The 16,419-nt window shown below is 36.8% G+C and overlaps 1 protein-coding gene across 1 annotated transcript in view; it reads left to right on the plus strand.

Annotated features, from left to right (window-relative positions):
• Positions 1 to 476: 476 nt before the first annotated feature.
• Positions 477 to 16,419, plus strand: part of LOC108679801 (DNA-directed RNA polymerase I subunit RPA1) — a gene marked incomplete at its 5' end in the record, with an annotated part of 21,779 nt that continues 5,836 nt past the window's right edge. Inside the window, 17 exons of the mRNA XM_047881780.1 lie at positions 477 to 649; positions 1,994 to 2,516; positions 4,023 to 4,064; positions 4,920 to 5,078; positions 5,315 to 5,472; positions 6,076 to 6,157; positions 6,966 to 7,166; positions 7,610 to 7,738; positions 8,279 to 8,446; positions 9,895 to 9,928; positions 10,074 to 10,245; positions 10,552 to 10,729; positions 11,767 to 11,844; positions 12,589 to 12,667; positions 13,542 to 13,684; positions 13,930 to 14,147; positions 14,846 to 14,945. Of these exons, the coding sequence (XP_047737736.1) occupies positions 477 to 649; positions 1,994 to 2,516; positions 4,023 to 4,064; positions 4,920 to 5,078; positions 5,315 to 5,472; positions 6,076 to 6,157; positions 6,966 to 7,166; positions 7,610 to 7,738; positions 8,279 to 8,446; positions 9,895 to 9,928; positions 10,074 to 10,245; positions 10,552 to 10,729; positions 11,767 to 11,844; positions 12,589 to 12,667; positions 13,542 to 13,684; positions 13,930 to 14,147; positions 14,846 to 14,945 (2,637 nt within the window). The remainder of the gene's footprint in view (positions 650 to 1,993; positions 2,517 to 4,022; positions 4,065 to 4,919; positions 5,079 to 5,314; positions 5,473 to 6,075; positions 6,158 to 6,965; positions 7,167 to 7,609; positions 7,739 to 8,278; positions 8,447 to 9,894; positions 9,929 to 10,073; positions 10,246 to 10,551; positions 10,730 to 11,766; positions 11,845 to 12,588; positions 12,668 to 13,541; positions 13,685 to 13,929; positions 14,148 to 14,845; positions 14,946 to 16,419) is intronic.

Genomic DNA, 16,419 nt, shown 5'->3' on the forward strand with positions numbered 1-16,419 from the left:
ACTGCACGTATCGTATCGGAGTTTGATGACAAAAATTATTTTCAGTCCTCTTCATGAAGTAAAAATAATATCTACATCTAATAAAGTTTTGTTAAGGAAGTAAAAATAATATCGAAATGTAATAACTATAATAAACAAATCTAATCATGATTTAACTGTAAACATGAAGTTTGTATAAAAATTACGTGTATGTGCAGGTGATCAACGGACCACACGTGTACCCTGAAGCGCACATGATCTGAGTTTGTGTAAACATCACGTTTATGTCCATCTAATAAAAATAATAAACAAATCTAATCATGATTTACCTGTAAACTTTAAGCATGTATAAACATGACGTGTATGTGTAGGTAATCAACGGACCACACGTGTACCCCGGAGCACACATGATCGAGTCAGAGGACTCTAATAGAACAAATTTAATCATGATGTAACTGTTAACTTTAAGCATGTATAAACATCATGTGTATGTGCAGGTAATCAACGGACCGCACGTGTACCCCGGAGCGCACATGATCGAGTCAGAGGACGGCCGCATCACGCACCTGCGCGGCCTGACGGAGGAACAACGTACCGCCTTCGCTAAGAAGCTCCTTACGCCCCCTGACAGCACCATCGCCACCACACGGCCTTGCAAGATCGTCTACAGGTAGATAAATCTTTATTATTATTAGTATTATACAAGGGTTGAGTAAATACTCTTTAACGATCATTAAATTAGAGATTAGTGAACTTGGTATAGTAATTCTTATTATTATTAGTATTATACAAGGGTTAAATAAATAATCTGTAACGATTATTAAATTAGAGATTAATGAACCTGGTATAGTAATCCTTATTATTATTAGTATTATTCGAGGGTTGAGTAAATACCCTGTAACGATCATTAAATTAGAGATTAATGAACCTGGTATAATCCTTATTATTATTAGTATTATTCGAGGGTTGAATAAATACTTTTTAACAATCAATAAATCAGAGATTAATGAACCTGGTTTAGAAATTAAGTCTCGACGGCTCCATTGCGGTAGCCTGGTCCTATAAAAAGGTCCCTAGGCAAATAAGTTTTTTTTTCGAATAATGATAATAATATTAAAAAATTATAAATAGTATGTAACGATCATTAAGTTAGATATTAATGAACCTGGTATAGAAATTAAGGCCTCGACAGCTATATCGACAGGCGAATAAATCCATACACATATTAATGATATCATTCGAAAATGAAACAAATATTGTGCGTCGAACATTAAATTAGAGAACTATGAATTTAGTATCCAAATCAAAAAGAAAGCGACTCACTGTCCTACAACTTTTGTTGCTCCAGCATCAGTTGCTATTAGACGGTTATATATAGTATATATCATATATTCGCTTTGCTCACTACTCTTTTCGATTCTCATTTGAAAAGTTACCTTAAAATTCATATATAAGTACTTATATTAACAGTCTGCTTATATCGCAAGTTCACAAGGAAAGCAAAAAAAACGCCGAGAAAATTCACCATATCAATATTGAAAACGTTTTCAAGATAGAGAAACGTTTTCCATATCGATATGGTGAATTTTCTTGGCGTTTTCTTTGCTTTTAAATTCCTTGAAATTCATGTATTGTTGTATTTATAATTGTTTGTTGCATGCAGACACCTCATGGACGGAGACCTATTATTGTATTTATAATTGTTTCTTGTATGCAGACACCTAATGAACGGGGATCTGGTACTCATGAACCGACAGCCCACACTTCACAGACCCAGCATTTAGTCACCAATTCGCTTTGCTCACTACTCATTTCGATTCTCATTTGAAAAGTTACCTTAAAATTCATATATAATTGTATTAATAATTGTTTCTTTCATGCAGACACCTCCTGTATTATTATATTAATAATTGTTTCTTTCATGCAGACACTTCATGGACGGAGACCTTTCTCATTTGAAAAGTTTCCTTAAAATTCATGTATTATTGTATTTATAATTGTTTGTTGCATGCAGACACCTCATGGACGGAGATCTGGTGCTCATGAACCGACAGCCCACGCTTCACAGACCCAGCATTCAGGCACACAAGTCTCGCGTCATGAAGGGCGTACGTGTCCTACGCATGCCGTACGCAAACTGCAAAGCTTACAACGCTGATTTCGACGGCGACGAAATGAACCTTCATTTCCCGCAGAACTGGATGGCTCAGAGCGAGTGTGCCACGTTAATCACGACACATAATCAGTACTTGACCCCTAAGGATGGCGCTCCTTTGGCAGGACTTGTACAGGATTGTGTAGTAGCAGGAGTCCTGCTGTCCGTGAGAGGTAAAATGTTCGAGAGGGAAGACTATATTCAGCTTGTTAATGTCGCCATGCAAGACTACAATTGTCCTATCAACATTTTACCGCCTGCCATTCTGAAGCCTAAGAAACTCTGGAGCGGAAAACAGATCATTTCCACGGTCCTGCAGAATCTGATTCCGCAGAAGAATGCCTTGCCAACGTTCCGCTTCAAGACTTCTGTCAAAGCTGAGGTCTGTTGATTTGATTTAATTCCTTCTTGATTTTGATTTATTTTTATTTAATTCCTTGATGATTTTGATTTATTTGACTTCTTGTTGATTTTGATTTATTTTACTCATCGTTGATTTTGATTTATTTGATTCCTTATTGATTTTGATTTAATTAAATTCCTTGTTGATTTTGATTTATTTGATTCCTTATTGATTTTGAGTTATTTAATTCCTTACTGATTTTGATTTATTTGATTCCGTGTTGATTTTGATTTGATTTAATTCCTTCTTGATTTTGATTTATTTAATTCCTTGTTGATTTTGATTTAATTAAATTCCTTGTTGATTTTGATTTATTTAATCCTTTGTTGATTTTGAACTGTTTCATTCCTGGTTGATTTTGATTTATTTAACTTCTTGTTGATTTTAATTCATTCAATCCTTTGTTGATTTTGACTCATTTAATTTCTTCTTGATTTTAATTTATTTAATTTCCCATCGATTTTAATTCATTCAATCCCTTCTTTATTTCGATTGATTAATCCCTCTCCTACTTATAACGCTCGTCTAAGTTAAAGTGAGTTTCTTTGGATTTATTTGATCTCTGATAGTTTTCAACTTGAAGAGACAAAGAAAATCACTTACTTCCCAATGCTTGATTACTTAATTTTGTATTAAAGTTTTTGCATTCCTTTTAATATATCGTATTACCCTGAACCCACGAAAAAAGTAATCACCGCTAATCAATTCTGAATTTATCATTACATTTTTGTAAACAGTAGTTTCACTAATATTAAAACATTTCAATAATAACTTTAAAATATGTTTGTTGTCTCGCAGGTATGACTACAATCGTTACACTTACACTAACATTAAAAAGTTTCTCTTATAATTACATATTATCTGTTTATACTCGCCCAGATATGAAAAAATTGTAATAATAGGTACCTACTAATTGAAGTGTACTAATAATACTAATATAACACTAATTTAAATATTATTAATCAAATTGTACTAATAATTCTAATGTAATATACTAATATAAATGTTAATAATTAAATTGTACTAATAATTCTAATTTAATACTAATATAAATATTGATAATTAAATTGTACTAATAATACTAATATAGGTAATACTGATAAAAATATTAATAATTAAATTCTACTAATAATACTAATATAACACTAATATAAATATTAATAATTATTTTCTACTAATAATACTAATAGGTATTAATAATCAAATTGTAGGTACTAATAATACTAATATAAATATTGATAATTAAATTGTACTAATAATAATTGCACTAAATTGTACTAATAATAATTGTACTAACTTGTACTAATAATAATTGTACTAAATTGTACTAATAATAATTGCACTAAATTGTACCAATAATAATTGTACTAAATAGTACCAATAATTCTAATATAATACTAATATAAATATTAATAATTGAAATGTACCAATAATACTGATATAACAGTCTAATACACGTCTGCTATGATGTGAGTGTGATGTGCTATAGGGTCTACGTCACATGGTCTAATACACGTCTGCTATGATGTGAGTGTGATGTGTATTTTATTGACCAGGGGCCGTATTATCAAAGCTTCGTAAGTACGCAAAATCGACTTACGAGTGGCGTTGCTATGACAACGTAATACTAGCGGTGGTATTATAAAAACATTTGCCCGAGAAAAAAATTTAGGCTTTTAGCTAAGACTTGCGTACGAAAAATTTGATAATGCCAAAATTAGGGTGTATTTACGTACCACAGAACTTTCTTGTCGTAAGTACAAAAAGTTACGAAGTTTTGATAATCCGGCCCCTGAACATCAATTAAGCTTTTGCGTAACCTGTTTATTACAGTAATTACGTCACTTAATTTCAGCCTTCAACTGCACAAGTTAACCCTAGACTTTCCTTGTCAAGAATGCGATGACTAAAATTTAATTCTTTGTCTACTGACATTAACATTCATTACTCTTACATACGAATAGCATTGAGATTCGGATGGAATTATTATTACCTCGAACACCTAGCCTGTTGGCAATATTTTTGGAGTGCTAACTTGATGAATATCGTAATAAATATATTTCTTTTTATCAACTTCTCCGTAATAACTATATTTGTATGTATCAGCTGTACCGTAATAAATATATTTCTATTGATAAACTTTTCAGTAATTAATATATTTCTATTTATCAACTTCTCCGTAATAACTCTATTTGTATGTATCAGCTGTACGGAGGGGCGGTAGCTATGAAGCTGCTGACGGCGTTCAACAGGCTGTTGTTAATTAAGTTAATTATTTATCTACCGACGTTACCATTCATTACTCTTATAGATACGAGTGGATACATATTTATTTACTGTTTACTGAATGAATATCGTAATAACTCTATTTGTATGTATCAGCTGTACGGCGGCGCGGTGGCTATGAAGCTGCTGACGGCGTTCAACAGGCTGTGCATGACGTTCCTGCAGTGGCACGGCCACACCATCAGCAGCAAGGAGTTCCTTACGCCACATGCCGTGGCTTATAAGAGGCGGCAGCAACTTGCTACCTTGCTGCAGGTGAGTGCTGAGTTGTTATTTTATAAAAATAATGCAAAATTTCAAATTTAAACCTGCAAAAATTAGTCCAAATTAATAGCAAAATTCCAAATAATAAATGCGGAAGCTTTTGTTCAAATGAAAACAAACTAAAAAATTAATACCTATCTTTTCTAGAATAGCCTGGCTCAATTAATTGTTTATTTTACAAACATTTTAGCATAAACATATTAAAATTTGTACATACGTGGTTCTAGACTGCCCCGGCGAAGGTTCTGGAGAAGCTGGAGATGACAGAGGATCAGTTCCGGCAGTTTTGGGAGGTGAACCACGTCACCAACTGTGAGAAGAACACCGCACTCATCGACGGTGCTTACACTCAAGTTCTGGGCAAGACAACGTCCTCGGTGACCTCGTGAGTCTAGAACTTCGTGGTGTTCAGAACCTTGAAGTGTTTGGAACATTGAACGGTTCGGAACCTTGAAGTGTCTGAACCTTGAAGGGTTCAAAACCTTGAAGTGTTCGGAACCTTGAAGGGTTTGGAACCTTGAAGTGTTCGGAACCTTGAAGTGTTCAGAAATCAGAACCTCGATGTGTTCAGAACCTCGATGTGTTCAGAACCTCGATGCAGGTTTATTATCATTCTTTCCAATTATTTACGTTGGACAGAGAATTGGTGAGAAAATTTCAGACCAATGGCTTCCCGAAGTTCTAGTAAAAAAAAAAAAAAACATTCTTTTTCTTGTCATGGAAAAACGAAGCTGCGCGGACCTTCGGGGCTGATTAACTGATGCCCAATATGTATTATTTTATTGCAAAATATGTTATTATTTTAAAATATATATATTATATTATATATAAAATGATATATGTCATTTTAGCTATTGTTTCTTGGCTTATCCATGTCAGCCTTGTTTAATTTACCAGCAATTGTGCTCGTTTATCTGAGTACCAACCACTTTATATTGTTATCTTTTGATCATTAGTCTCATTTTTGTCGTATCGTATATGCGTGCAGCGAGAACGAGCGCGGACTGCACAGGCGCACGCTCAACAACAGCATGCGCCTTATGGTCGACTCCGGCGCTAAGGGCTCCAAGGTGAGACTTGTTCTAGGGATTCTCTTAAGTTGATTTTAATGTTAACTGATATTTAGAATGAATGTTAGGCTCATTAGTCGATTTTAATGTTTATTTACTATTTAAAATATATATTTTCTCTAAATTTCTCGTATCTTGAAATGAATTGTGTCGATTTTTTATGTCTGAATATTTCACTAATTTTTAAATGCTTGCTCGTGTTGTGATGCGTCAAGGTACAAGTTAGTGACTGTTTTTGAACTATATAGTAGTTCCCAAGTTATGTGTAGGTACATATTTGCGGCAAATTATCTAATAGTTCCCAAACTGTTTGTCAATTATTGTCTCCTCTGGGTCATATTTATATTTTAGGCTGTGGTTATGTGACATATTTTTAGTATTTTAATGTAGCCTTGTATAACAACGTCGAAAAAATAGGTGACGTGCTTATTCTTTTCTTTTATTCGGTATTAACTGGAATGTCTGAGAACCACTGCTATATACATTGGTTATTGTGGTCTATACGTCGAAAACATTAACATTGGTGACATGCTTATCTTGGTATTTTTATTCGGTATCAACTGACGAGTCTGAGAACCACTGCTATATACAGTGGTTACTGTGGTCTATATTCAGTTATTTTTATTATTCCTTATTTAGAAACACCACAAATCAGATTAATTTTTTTGCATACAGGTGAACATGAACCAAATGGTCTCGCTGTTTGGCCCCACAGCCCTGGACGGGAAAAGGTTTCTCTGTTCTGTATTCAGTTTCTTTTATTATTCCATCTTATAGAAACACCCTAAATCATATTATTTCCATACAGGTGAACATGAACCAAATGGCGTCGCTGTTTGGCCCCACGGCCCTGGACGGCAAAAGGATGCCGCTGAGCCTGGCCGGCAAGAGCCTCCCCTCGTTCCTGCCCTACGACATGAACCCGCGCGCCGGCGGCTACATCAGCACCCGCTTCATGACCGGCATAGACCCGCAGAGCTACTTCTTCCTCTGCATCGTCGGCCGTGACGTGAGTCTTTGTCGTGATGTCCGATGTCCATGCATCATCGGCCGTGATGTGAGTCCTTGCATCGTCGGCCGTGATGTAAGTCCATGCATCATCGGCCGTGATGTGAGTCCTTGCATCGTCGGCCGTGATGTAAGTCCATGCATCGTCGGCCGTGATGTAAGTCCTTGCATCGTCGGCCGTGATGTAAGTCCATCGTGATGTAAGTCCCTGCATCATCGTGATGTAAGTCCCTGCATCGTCGTGATGTAAGTCCCTGCATCATCGTGATGTAAGTGTTTGCATCGCCTTATTTGTGATGTACGATCTTAATGTGATGTACGATTAATGATTTAATTTTAATTCATGGTATTACTGTAATATCTTAGTTATGCCATTCATGCTATTGTTAAGTCATACCAATGATATATTTTGAAGTAATTTAAGACTTGATTTGTTCGGTGCAGTCGCTGCAACACACGGCCGTGAAGACCGCCAACTCAGGCTACATGCAGCGCTGTCTCATCAAGCATCTCGAGGGCATCGAAGTCTCCTATGACATGACTGTGCGAAACTCGGACGGTCTCGTACTACAGGTTAGACCCCAGGTGGTCTGCTGGGTCTTCTGGTGTCATGGGGTCTAATATGTAACGCGGGGTCATGTGGTCTAATATGTAGCGCGGTGTCATGGGGTCTAGTGCCCGGTGTCATGGGGTCTAGTGCCCGGTGTCATGGGGTCTAGTGCCTGGTGTCATGGGGTTTAGTGTCCGGTGTCATGGGGTCTAGCGCCTGGTGTCGTGGAGTGTAGTATGTAGCCCGGTGTCATGGGGTCTAGTGCCTGGTATCATGGGGTCTAATATGTAGCCCAGTGTCATGGAGTCTAGTGCCTGGTGTCATGGAGTCTAGTGCCTGGTGTCATGGGGTCTAGTGCCTGGTGTCATGGAGTCTAGTGCCTGGTGTCATAAGTTTGGAATTAGTGAAGTATTTTACTGTGGAATTAGTAAAGTATTTTACTTTTGAATAGTGGATTATTTTATTTATGAATTAGTGAACTATTTTTGTTTTGAATTATTAAAGTATTTCACCTTTGAATTATTGAAGTATCTTTCTTCTGAGCTTGTTCATATTACCGACAGTTCGAGTACGGCGAGGACGGTCTGGACGTAACCAAAGCGCCGTTCCTGAAGACCCCCAAGATATTGGACGTGGTGGTTGACAACTGCGTCAGACAATTGCACGACTCGCAGCTACAGGCTGCTCAAGACAAGCTTAACAACGCTAATATATCCAAACATAGGAAGAAGGTAGGGATTGATTAATTAAAGAGATAAATACTACCAAACACAGGATGAATTAGCGTTTATTTAATTAATGTTTATTTAATTAATTAGTGTTTAGTTAATTAATTAACGTTTCGTTAATTAAATGATGTTTCAGTAATTGATGTTTAGTTAGTTAATGTTTAGTTAATCAATTAATGTTTAATTAATCAATTAATGTTTATTTAATTAATTAGTGTTTAGTTAATTAATTAACGTTTCGTTAATTAAATGATGTTTCAGTAATTGATGTTTAGTTAGTTAATGTTTAGTTAATCAATTAATGTTTAATTAATCAATTAATGTTTATTTAATTAGATAATGCTTAGTTCAATAACGAGACGAGAACATGCAAAAGAAATATTATGCTTGGGTACCAACAAGCTAGGCGCTCAAACAGCGTTGACTGTACTCTCCGCTAAATTGGCCCCATGAAGCGCGGGTTCGATTCCCGGAACGCAGGGATAATTTACTGGCATGGCTCCCGCGCAGCCACCACGAGATCAGGGGGCTACACCAGCCGATGTTCTCATAATACCTTAGAAATTGCTCATAATTTCCACAATGTTCATAAACCTAAATGCTCATAATCCTAATAATGCTCATAATTCTCGCAATATATGTTCGCAATTCTCACAATGCTCATAATTTTTACAATGCTCAGGATGCTCATAATTCTCATGATTCTCAAAATGCACACACATTATTCTAATAAGGCTAATTTTTCTAATCATGCTCATTATTCTAGTTATGCTCATTAATCTAATAATGCTCATTATTCTAGTTATGCTCATTATTCTAGTTATGCTCATTATTCTAGTTATGCTCATTATTCTAATAATGCTCATTAATCTAATAATGCTCATAGTTCCCGTACGTCGTGGCCCACGCCTGATCATTGAGGATGCATTTTTTTATAATTGCTGATCAAAAATAATTTAAATTAGGACCCATAAAAGGTCTGTCTGATCACGTTATAGCTTGCATCTTTGTTGTAAGGTATTGATTCTAGATTTGTTTATTTATCGCTTCACATTCTTCTTAGCTTCTGGTTCACGCTTTTTTTTTTTTGAACAATGAAACTGATTTTCTAATCGTAAACAATGATTAAATTATTTAGGTAGATAATTTGATCACGTCCGTTGATGAACTGTGACACTGCTTATCAACCTGCAAATTGTTATTAAATTTTGTCGATTGAATCGTTCAATCCCGTCAGTTTTTGAACTGTAGAAAACCGTATCAATTGGTAAACTGAATTAAAATATCAGTGAAGCGTTTAGATTGATCGGTCAATCACGTCTCTTCTTCAACTGGCAAACTGCATTTCAACAGCTACACTATCATATTTCAATTTCTTCAGATGTTTTCAATGATGTTTTATTATATTATGTTCATATTACTTTATCATATTATTTTAAATGATTGCGAAGGTACGGAAGTATCTAAAGAAGCAACGTAAGCTAGGCGCCAGACGCGTTATTATTATGTTAATTTTACATTATCGTATTATATCAATGATGTTTTATTATATTATGTTAGTATTACTTTATCATATTATTTTAATTGATTATGAAGGTACGGAAGTATCTAAAGAAGCAACGTAAGCTAGGCTCCAGACGCCGCTGCAGCGCGTTCACCATCTTCTGCGAGGACCAGGAAAACTGCACTGGACAACGCGACGCTAAGGGCGCGTCTACCATCAATAGTGACACGGGGCGGTCTAGACGAGCTCAAACTTTGTTGAATAAATGGAACGAATTGGATCACGATTCAAAATTAGAGTGAGTATTAGTAATTATAAGATTTATTTTTGATTATGTCATTGATTGTCTATGTATCTTTCATGAGTCTTTTGGGTCTGTTTATTTTTTATTGTTAAAATCTGGTGTTGATTATATCTATTCATCAAATCTGTATATTCGTACTATACTCAAATCCATATTTTTTCGTTTTTCCTTCATTACTCACCTACGAAAGTCGAATGTTTGTTTTTCCTTCACTGCTCAGATACTAAAATCGAACATTTGTTTTTTTTCTTCACTGCTCAGATTCCTTACATTAATCTAGTTTTTTCCTCAATTCACCAGATACGAGAACCGGTACCGTGCCGTAGTGCCGGTACGACCAGATCCCGTTCTGTCGAGGTACTGCGGCCACAGCAACGTTGGCGTCATGTCAGAGGTGCTGGATGACTTCGTCGAGTCTTACTACAACCAGCAGTACGCCAAGAGGGATACGCATCATAAGAAATACGACAGACAAACGGTATGTTTTTCTTGATATTTAACAGTGCAGACTAGTGTTAATGACTTGTATAAACTCTTCTTTTGCTCCTCGAAATTCATCATAAGAAATACGACAAACAAACGGTATGTTTTGCTTGATATTCAGCGGTGCAGACTTGTGTTTAATGACTTGTATAGACTCTTTTTTTGTTCCTTGAATGCCACACTATTGATGCTCCTATTTCGGTATAGATTTAACGGACAGTCTACTTACAATGTAGTTCAACTTTTATGTTCGTTGTCCATCACTCTTGTCCATGAAACACTTGGTGTGTTTTCTTTACGTTTCTTTCGTTTATCCCATTCTTAAATGGATTTAAAGCCATTTTTGCTTTTTCTAGCACTGTCGTATTAACTACTGATTGCAATGGTAATAATGGTTACCATGGTCATGGCTCGTTGTAACACTGAGTGCGGTGGTAATAAAGGTTAACCATTGTTGGACTAGGATAAGGTTCACCCATGAGAAGCTCATTTTCGCGGATTTAGTTTGTTGTTCGCCTGTGACGTCACTGATCTCAGTGACGTCACAGGCATTAACCAATCACCGAAATGCGATCAAACCCGTCAACCAATCCGTCATAGGAATGACGGGTTTGTTTACGCATTTCGGTCGCAGTGACATAGCAAGAAAGCTGAACTGAAAGACGGAACTTCTCGTGGGTCAAGCTCATATAGTTCAACCATAAAGGTTACCATTGTCATGGCTCGTGATAAGACATGACGGTGGTAATAAGGGTTACCATTGTCATCGCTCGTGATAACACTGACTGCGGTGGTAATAAGGGTTACCATTGTAATGGCTCGTGGTAACACTGACTGCGGTGGTAATAAGGGTTACCACTTACCTGTGTCATAGCTCGTAATATGACATTGCGATGGTAATAAGGGTTACCGATGTAATGGTAATCGCCAGGTATTCTAACCGTACACAATAACACAAGCAGTAACAGCATACATAACCGTACACAATAATATTTCGAGGGGCGTTCACTGAAGGTTCACTTATTCCAACAGATCGAGACGACGGTGGCCATCAAAGCTCGCAGCGCTCACGTCGACCCTGGCGAAGCCGTGGGCGCCATCTGCGCGCAGGTCTGGCTTCAGCTGTACAATTTATTACGAATTTAACTATTTTATTTACAATTATGAATCTTTAGGCCTATGGTGTCAAATTTATTGTGAATTTAACTATTTTTATTTTTATTTATTTTTATTTATTTTATTTATTTGCAATTATAAATCTTTAGGCAGACAGTATTTTCGATGTAATTTTATATTCCGCAATATTAATTTATGTTGCTATTTTAACTAGCATAAGGAATTTATGGGCTTTTAGCAGTATTTGGTGTTACGGTATTTCGATTATTCACTCCGCAAAATTAATTTGATATTTTAACTCAAATGACTTGGTCCCACGGTATTTCCAAGGCAATTCCTTGTTCCGTGGAAGAAAGGACCTTGTATTTCTGGAATCGCTTAGTGATGTCATAAGTACGTTATTGAATCAGTGAGATTTGTAGGTTACTCGTTCCTGCAGCGATTTTCATATAAACAGCGATTTATTCAGCTCAAAATTATGAAATATACAATTAACGCAGTTCTTACAACTATCCCAGTAAATGCAGTTTTTATGAATCTAAGTTTGATGGTTGACGGATTAACTTCTGGTCGTTAGGATTAACTTTACTTCTTAGGATTAACTTCTCGCGTTGATGGTCGTTAGGAGTAACTTCTCTAGCTAATTTTTCTCCTATTAAATATAAAATACAGTATATAAAATATATGTATACTCTTTCCGAACGAATTTTATTACAATTATTAATATATTTTTCCCAGGCTATTGGCGAGCCTCTCACTCAGATGACACTGAACACTTTCCACTTCGCCGGTCGCGACGAGTTGAACGTCACTCTCGGTACGTCGTGCGACGTTATTCTCTGATATATGCTACTAACGCAGATGGTTTCAATGTATTCCTAGTATTGATTGTTTTATATAAACTAGAACTACATGTACATGATTAAGTTTATATGTAATTTCAAGAAAATATTCTCTCATTCACGTCATTCTCGGTACGTTAAGCTACGTTATTCTCAGATATATGCTACTAACGCAGATAGTTTTAATATAATCCTAATATCGATTTTTTTATTCACTTTATGTCTTATTATCAATTGTTTTATATTCGCTAGAACTGCAGGTACATGATTAAGTTGATTGAAACTCATATAAATGCTGGAAGGTATTTTTTTTACACGTGTGTTTTTTAACGTGTCATCATAATATTGTTCATATTTGTGTTTAATTTTGAACAAAAACACTTTATTTGCTAAAGATTACTCACGCTGCTCATTATTTTCATTCTTATTCTAGATTGTTTTTACTTGTGTCATCAATCACCTTGATTATTATTCTCCTCACCGTCTTTGCTCATGTTTTTTTTTTCTTTCATCCCTGGACTATTTTTCCACTCGAGTTATCACCCTCCTTCTGATGTCATCACCATCCTTTTAATATAATCACCCTCCATGTATGTCATCACCCTCCTTGTGATGTCATCACCTCCCCTCCTTCTGATGTCATCACCATCCTTTTAATATCATCACCCTCCATGTATGTCATCACCTCCCCATGTTCTCATCACCTCCCCTTGTGATGTCATCACCTCCTCATGTTCTCATCACCCTCCTTGTAATGTCATCACCTCCTCATGTTCTCATCTTGTGATGTCATCACCCTCCATGTTCTCATCACCCCCCTTATGATGTCATCACCTCCCCATGTCCCAGGGGTGCCCCGTATGGTTGAGATCCTACGCACGGCGAGCGCGAACATCTCGACGCCCATCATGGAGATCCCCTTCAGACCGGGCGTGACTAGACCCCAGGCTGATGCCCTCAAGAGGAAGTTCACTGAGGTCACCCTCAAGCAGGTTAGACCCTCAAGCAGGTTAGACCCTCAAGCCGGTCAGACCCTCAAGCCGGTTAGACCCTCAAGCAGGTTAGACCCTCAAGCAGGTTAGACACTCAAGCAGGTTAGACCCTCAAGCAGGTTAGACCCTCAAGCAGGTCAGACCCTCAAGCAGGTTAGACCCTCAAGCAGGTTAGACCCTCAAGCAGGTTAGACCCTCAAGCAGGTCAGANATTGTGTTGGTGTTCATGTAATCTATGTATGCAGGTGCTGCACATGATGGAGGCGAGTGTGATGGAGGTGGACGAGCCTCGCAGTCACAATCATCATCTCGTCAAGCTGAGATTTGTGCTGCTGCCGACCTCTCATTACAAGCAGGAACTGCCTGTCACTTGCAGGGACGTTCTTAGCTTCCTCGAGAAGGTCTACTTCGAAAAAGGAATCATCAAGAGATTGAATTCTTCTGGAAAATCTCCTGAAATATGGTGCGTATTTAATTGACCGTGATTTTTCACCACAGCTTTTAGCGCATTTTGTCATTTATGGAAAAAAGGCGCTATTGTGCTCGCCATGTCCGTCCGTCTGTCCTTCCGCCTGACCTTCCGTCTGTCTGTCCTTCTGTCTGTCCGTCCGTCCGTGACTTCACGTTTTCGTCGACGAGAAAATGCGCTCTCTGTCACTCACTGCAGTTAGTACTGAGTTATATTTTTTATTCGTATGTTAATGAGGGAAATGGCAGAAATTTCTAACTGATAATTACAATTATTTTCCTTGTTATTGATGAGGTTATGTGTAATTTGTTAGAAAAATTTGTGGCCGACGCTTCTGTAAACGAATCTTTTGTACTCTGCCAGCCTATTGTTACGGGATTGAGTCAAAGTTAAATCTGTACGTAAGCAATATAAACCTGGATAATGTTACTATTATCAATTTCACTTAAGAACTTGTCGGTTTTAAATCGAAGCCACATTAGATTTCAGTTTTAAAATCTAATTTTGGCTAAAATCTTGCCGTTTTAAGCGCAACATTCGAATTTTTCTCTATTTTAAAATCCATTTTGTTTCTCGACGCTTGATTTGCTTGTTCTTCAAAGCTAATTTGAAAACAAGATTGCCGTTCTTAATTCAACCCTGGATTATTTTTGTTTTAAAACTCAATTTGACTGAAGTTTTGCCATTTCCAGCTCGACGCTGGACTCGGTTTCTGCTCCCACAAAGCAGGCGCCTAAGAAAGAGAGCGAGGATGCGGAAGATGGCGACTTAGCAAAAAAGGACGACGATGAGGTATGGTTTTATCTGAATCCGCTTCATTTTTAACTTCTATTTAACTTTTATTTATATAACTTATATTTTATTTTTAACTTTTTCTAATAACTTTTCCCTTAATTAAGCTTTCTCAATTCTCCCAAACCCCTATAGTATATACACGGTTCTTTTGCACCTATTTTTAATATGCAAATAATCTGTCATATTATATATATGAGTATAAGCTATTTGGGTAGTTTTCATTTCAAACTGGCAGGTGCTTTTTTGCATCTCCTGACAGAAATTTATGAATTGCAAGCAAACAGAGGCTTAATATCAGCACAAAAATGCCCAACCCATTTAATTTTTTTTTTGCTTAAGCGCCTACTGGCACCATAGTTAGGTGCAAGTAATGTAGCGTCTACTAGTGACAATAAGTAGTGAGGTAACGAAATCAGTTGATTTCGCGGTGACGTGGCGCGGTCGATATCGTGTAGACATGCCATGATGATTTCGTGTCGGGTTGATTTCATATTAACGTATCTATGTTGATTTCGTATTGGCGTATCATAGTTGATTTCGTATCGCCGTATCATAGTTGATTTCGTATCGACGTATCATACCTAGTTGATTTCGTATCGCCGTATCATTGTTGATTTCGTATCGCCGTATCATTGTTGATTTCGTATCGCCGTATCATTGTTGATTTCGTATTGACGTATCATAGTTGATTTCGTGTTGACGTATCATGGTTGATTTCGTATCGCCGTATCATAGTTGATTTCGTATCGCCATATCATAGTTGATTTCGTATCGACGTATCATAGTTGATTTTGTGTTGACGTATCATAGTTGATTTCGTTTTTATGTATCATAGGTGATTTTGTATTAACATATCATAGTTGATTTCGTGTTGACGTATCATAGTTGATTTCGTATCGCCGTATCATAGTTGATTTCGTATCGACGTATCATAGTTGATTTAGTATCAACGTATCATAGTTGATTTAGTATCAACGTATCATAGTTGATTTCGTATCGACGTATCATAGTTGATTTCGTATGACGTATCATAGTTGATTTCGTATCGACGTATCATAGTTGATTTCGTATTGACGTATCCTAGTTGATTTTGTACACTGTTCGAAAAAAGATAAAAAACAGTCTCACCGGCGTTCTAGTAACCGGCCGCCACGTGAAAATAAACCGTATATCATATTTTCAGATGTTGTATGGGTTTCTAGTGCTAAATTCGAATAAAAACGGTCTTACGGTGTTTCTTTTCACGTGTCGACCGGCCACTAGAACGCCGATGGAACCGTTTAACCGTGACTTTTCTTACAGTTTATTGACGTATTCGTGTACGATTTGTGTTATAGTGACGTATTCGTGTACGATTTGTGTTATAGTGACGTATTCGTGTGTGATTTGTGTTGTAGTGACGTATTCGTTGATTTCGTGTTAATGTTTGCACGTGTGCGATTAGTGTTATAGTTGTCTCTTATACACATCT

The sequence above is a fragment of the Hyalella azteca genome, unplaced genomic scaffold (genome assembly GCF_000764305.2).
Source record: "Hyalella azteca isolate HAZT.00-mixed unplaced genomic scaffold, Hazt_2.0.2 contig8819, whole genome shotgun sequence".
NCBI classification, from domain to species: domain Eukaryota; kingdom Metazoa; phylum Arthropoda; class Malacostraca; order Amphipoda; family Hyalellidae; genus Hyalella; species Hyalella azteca.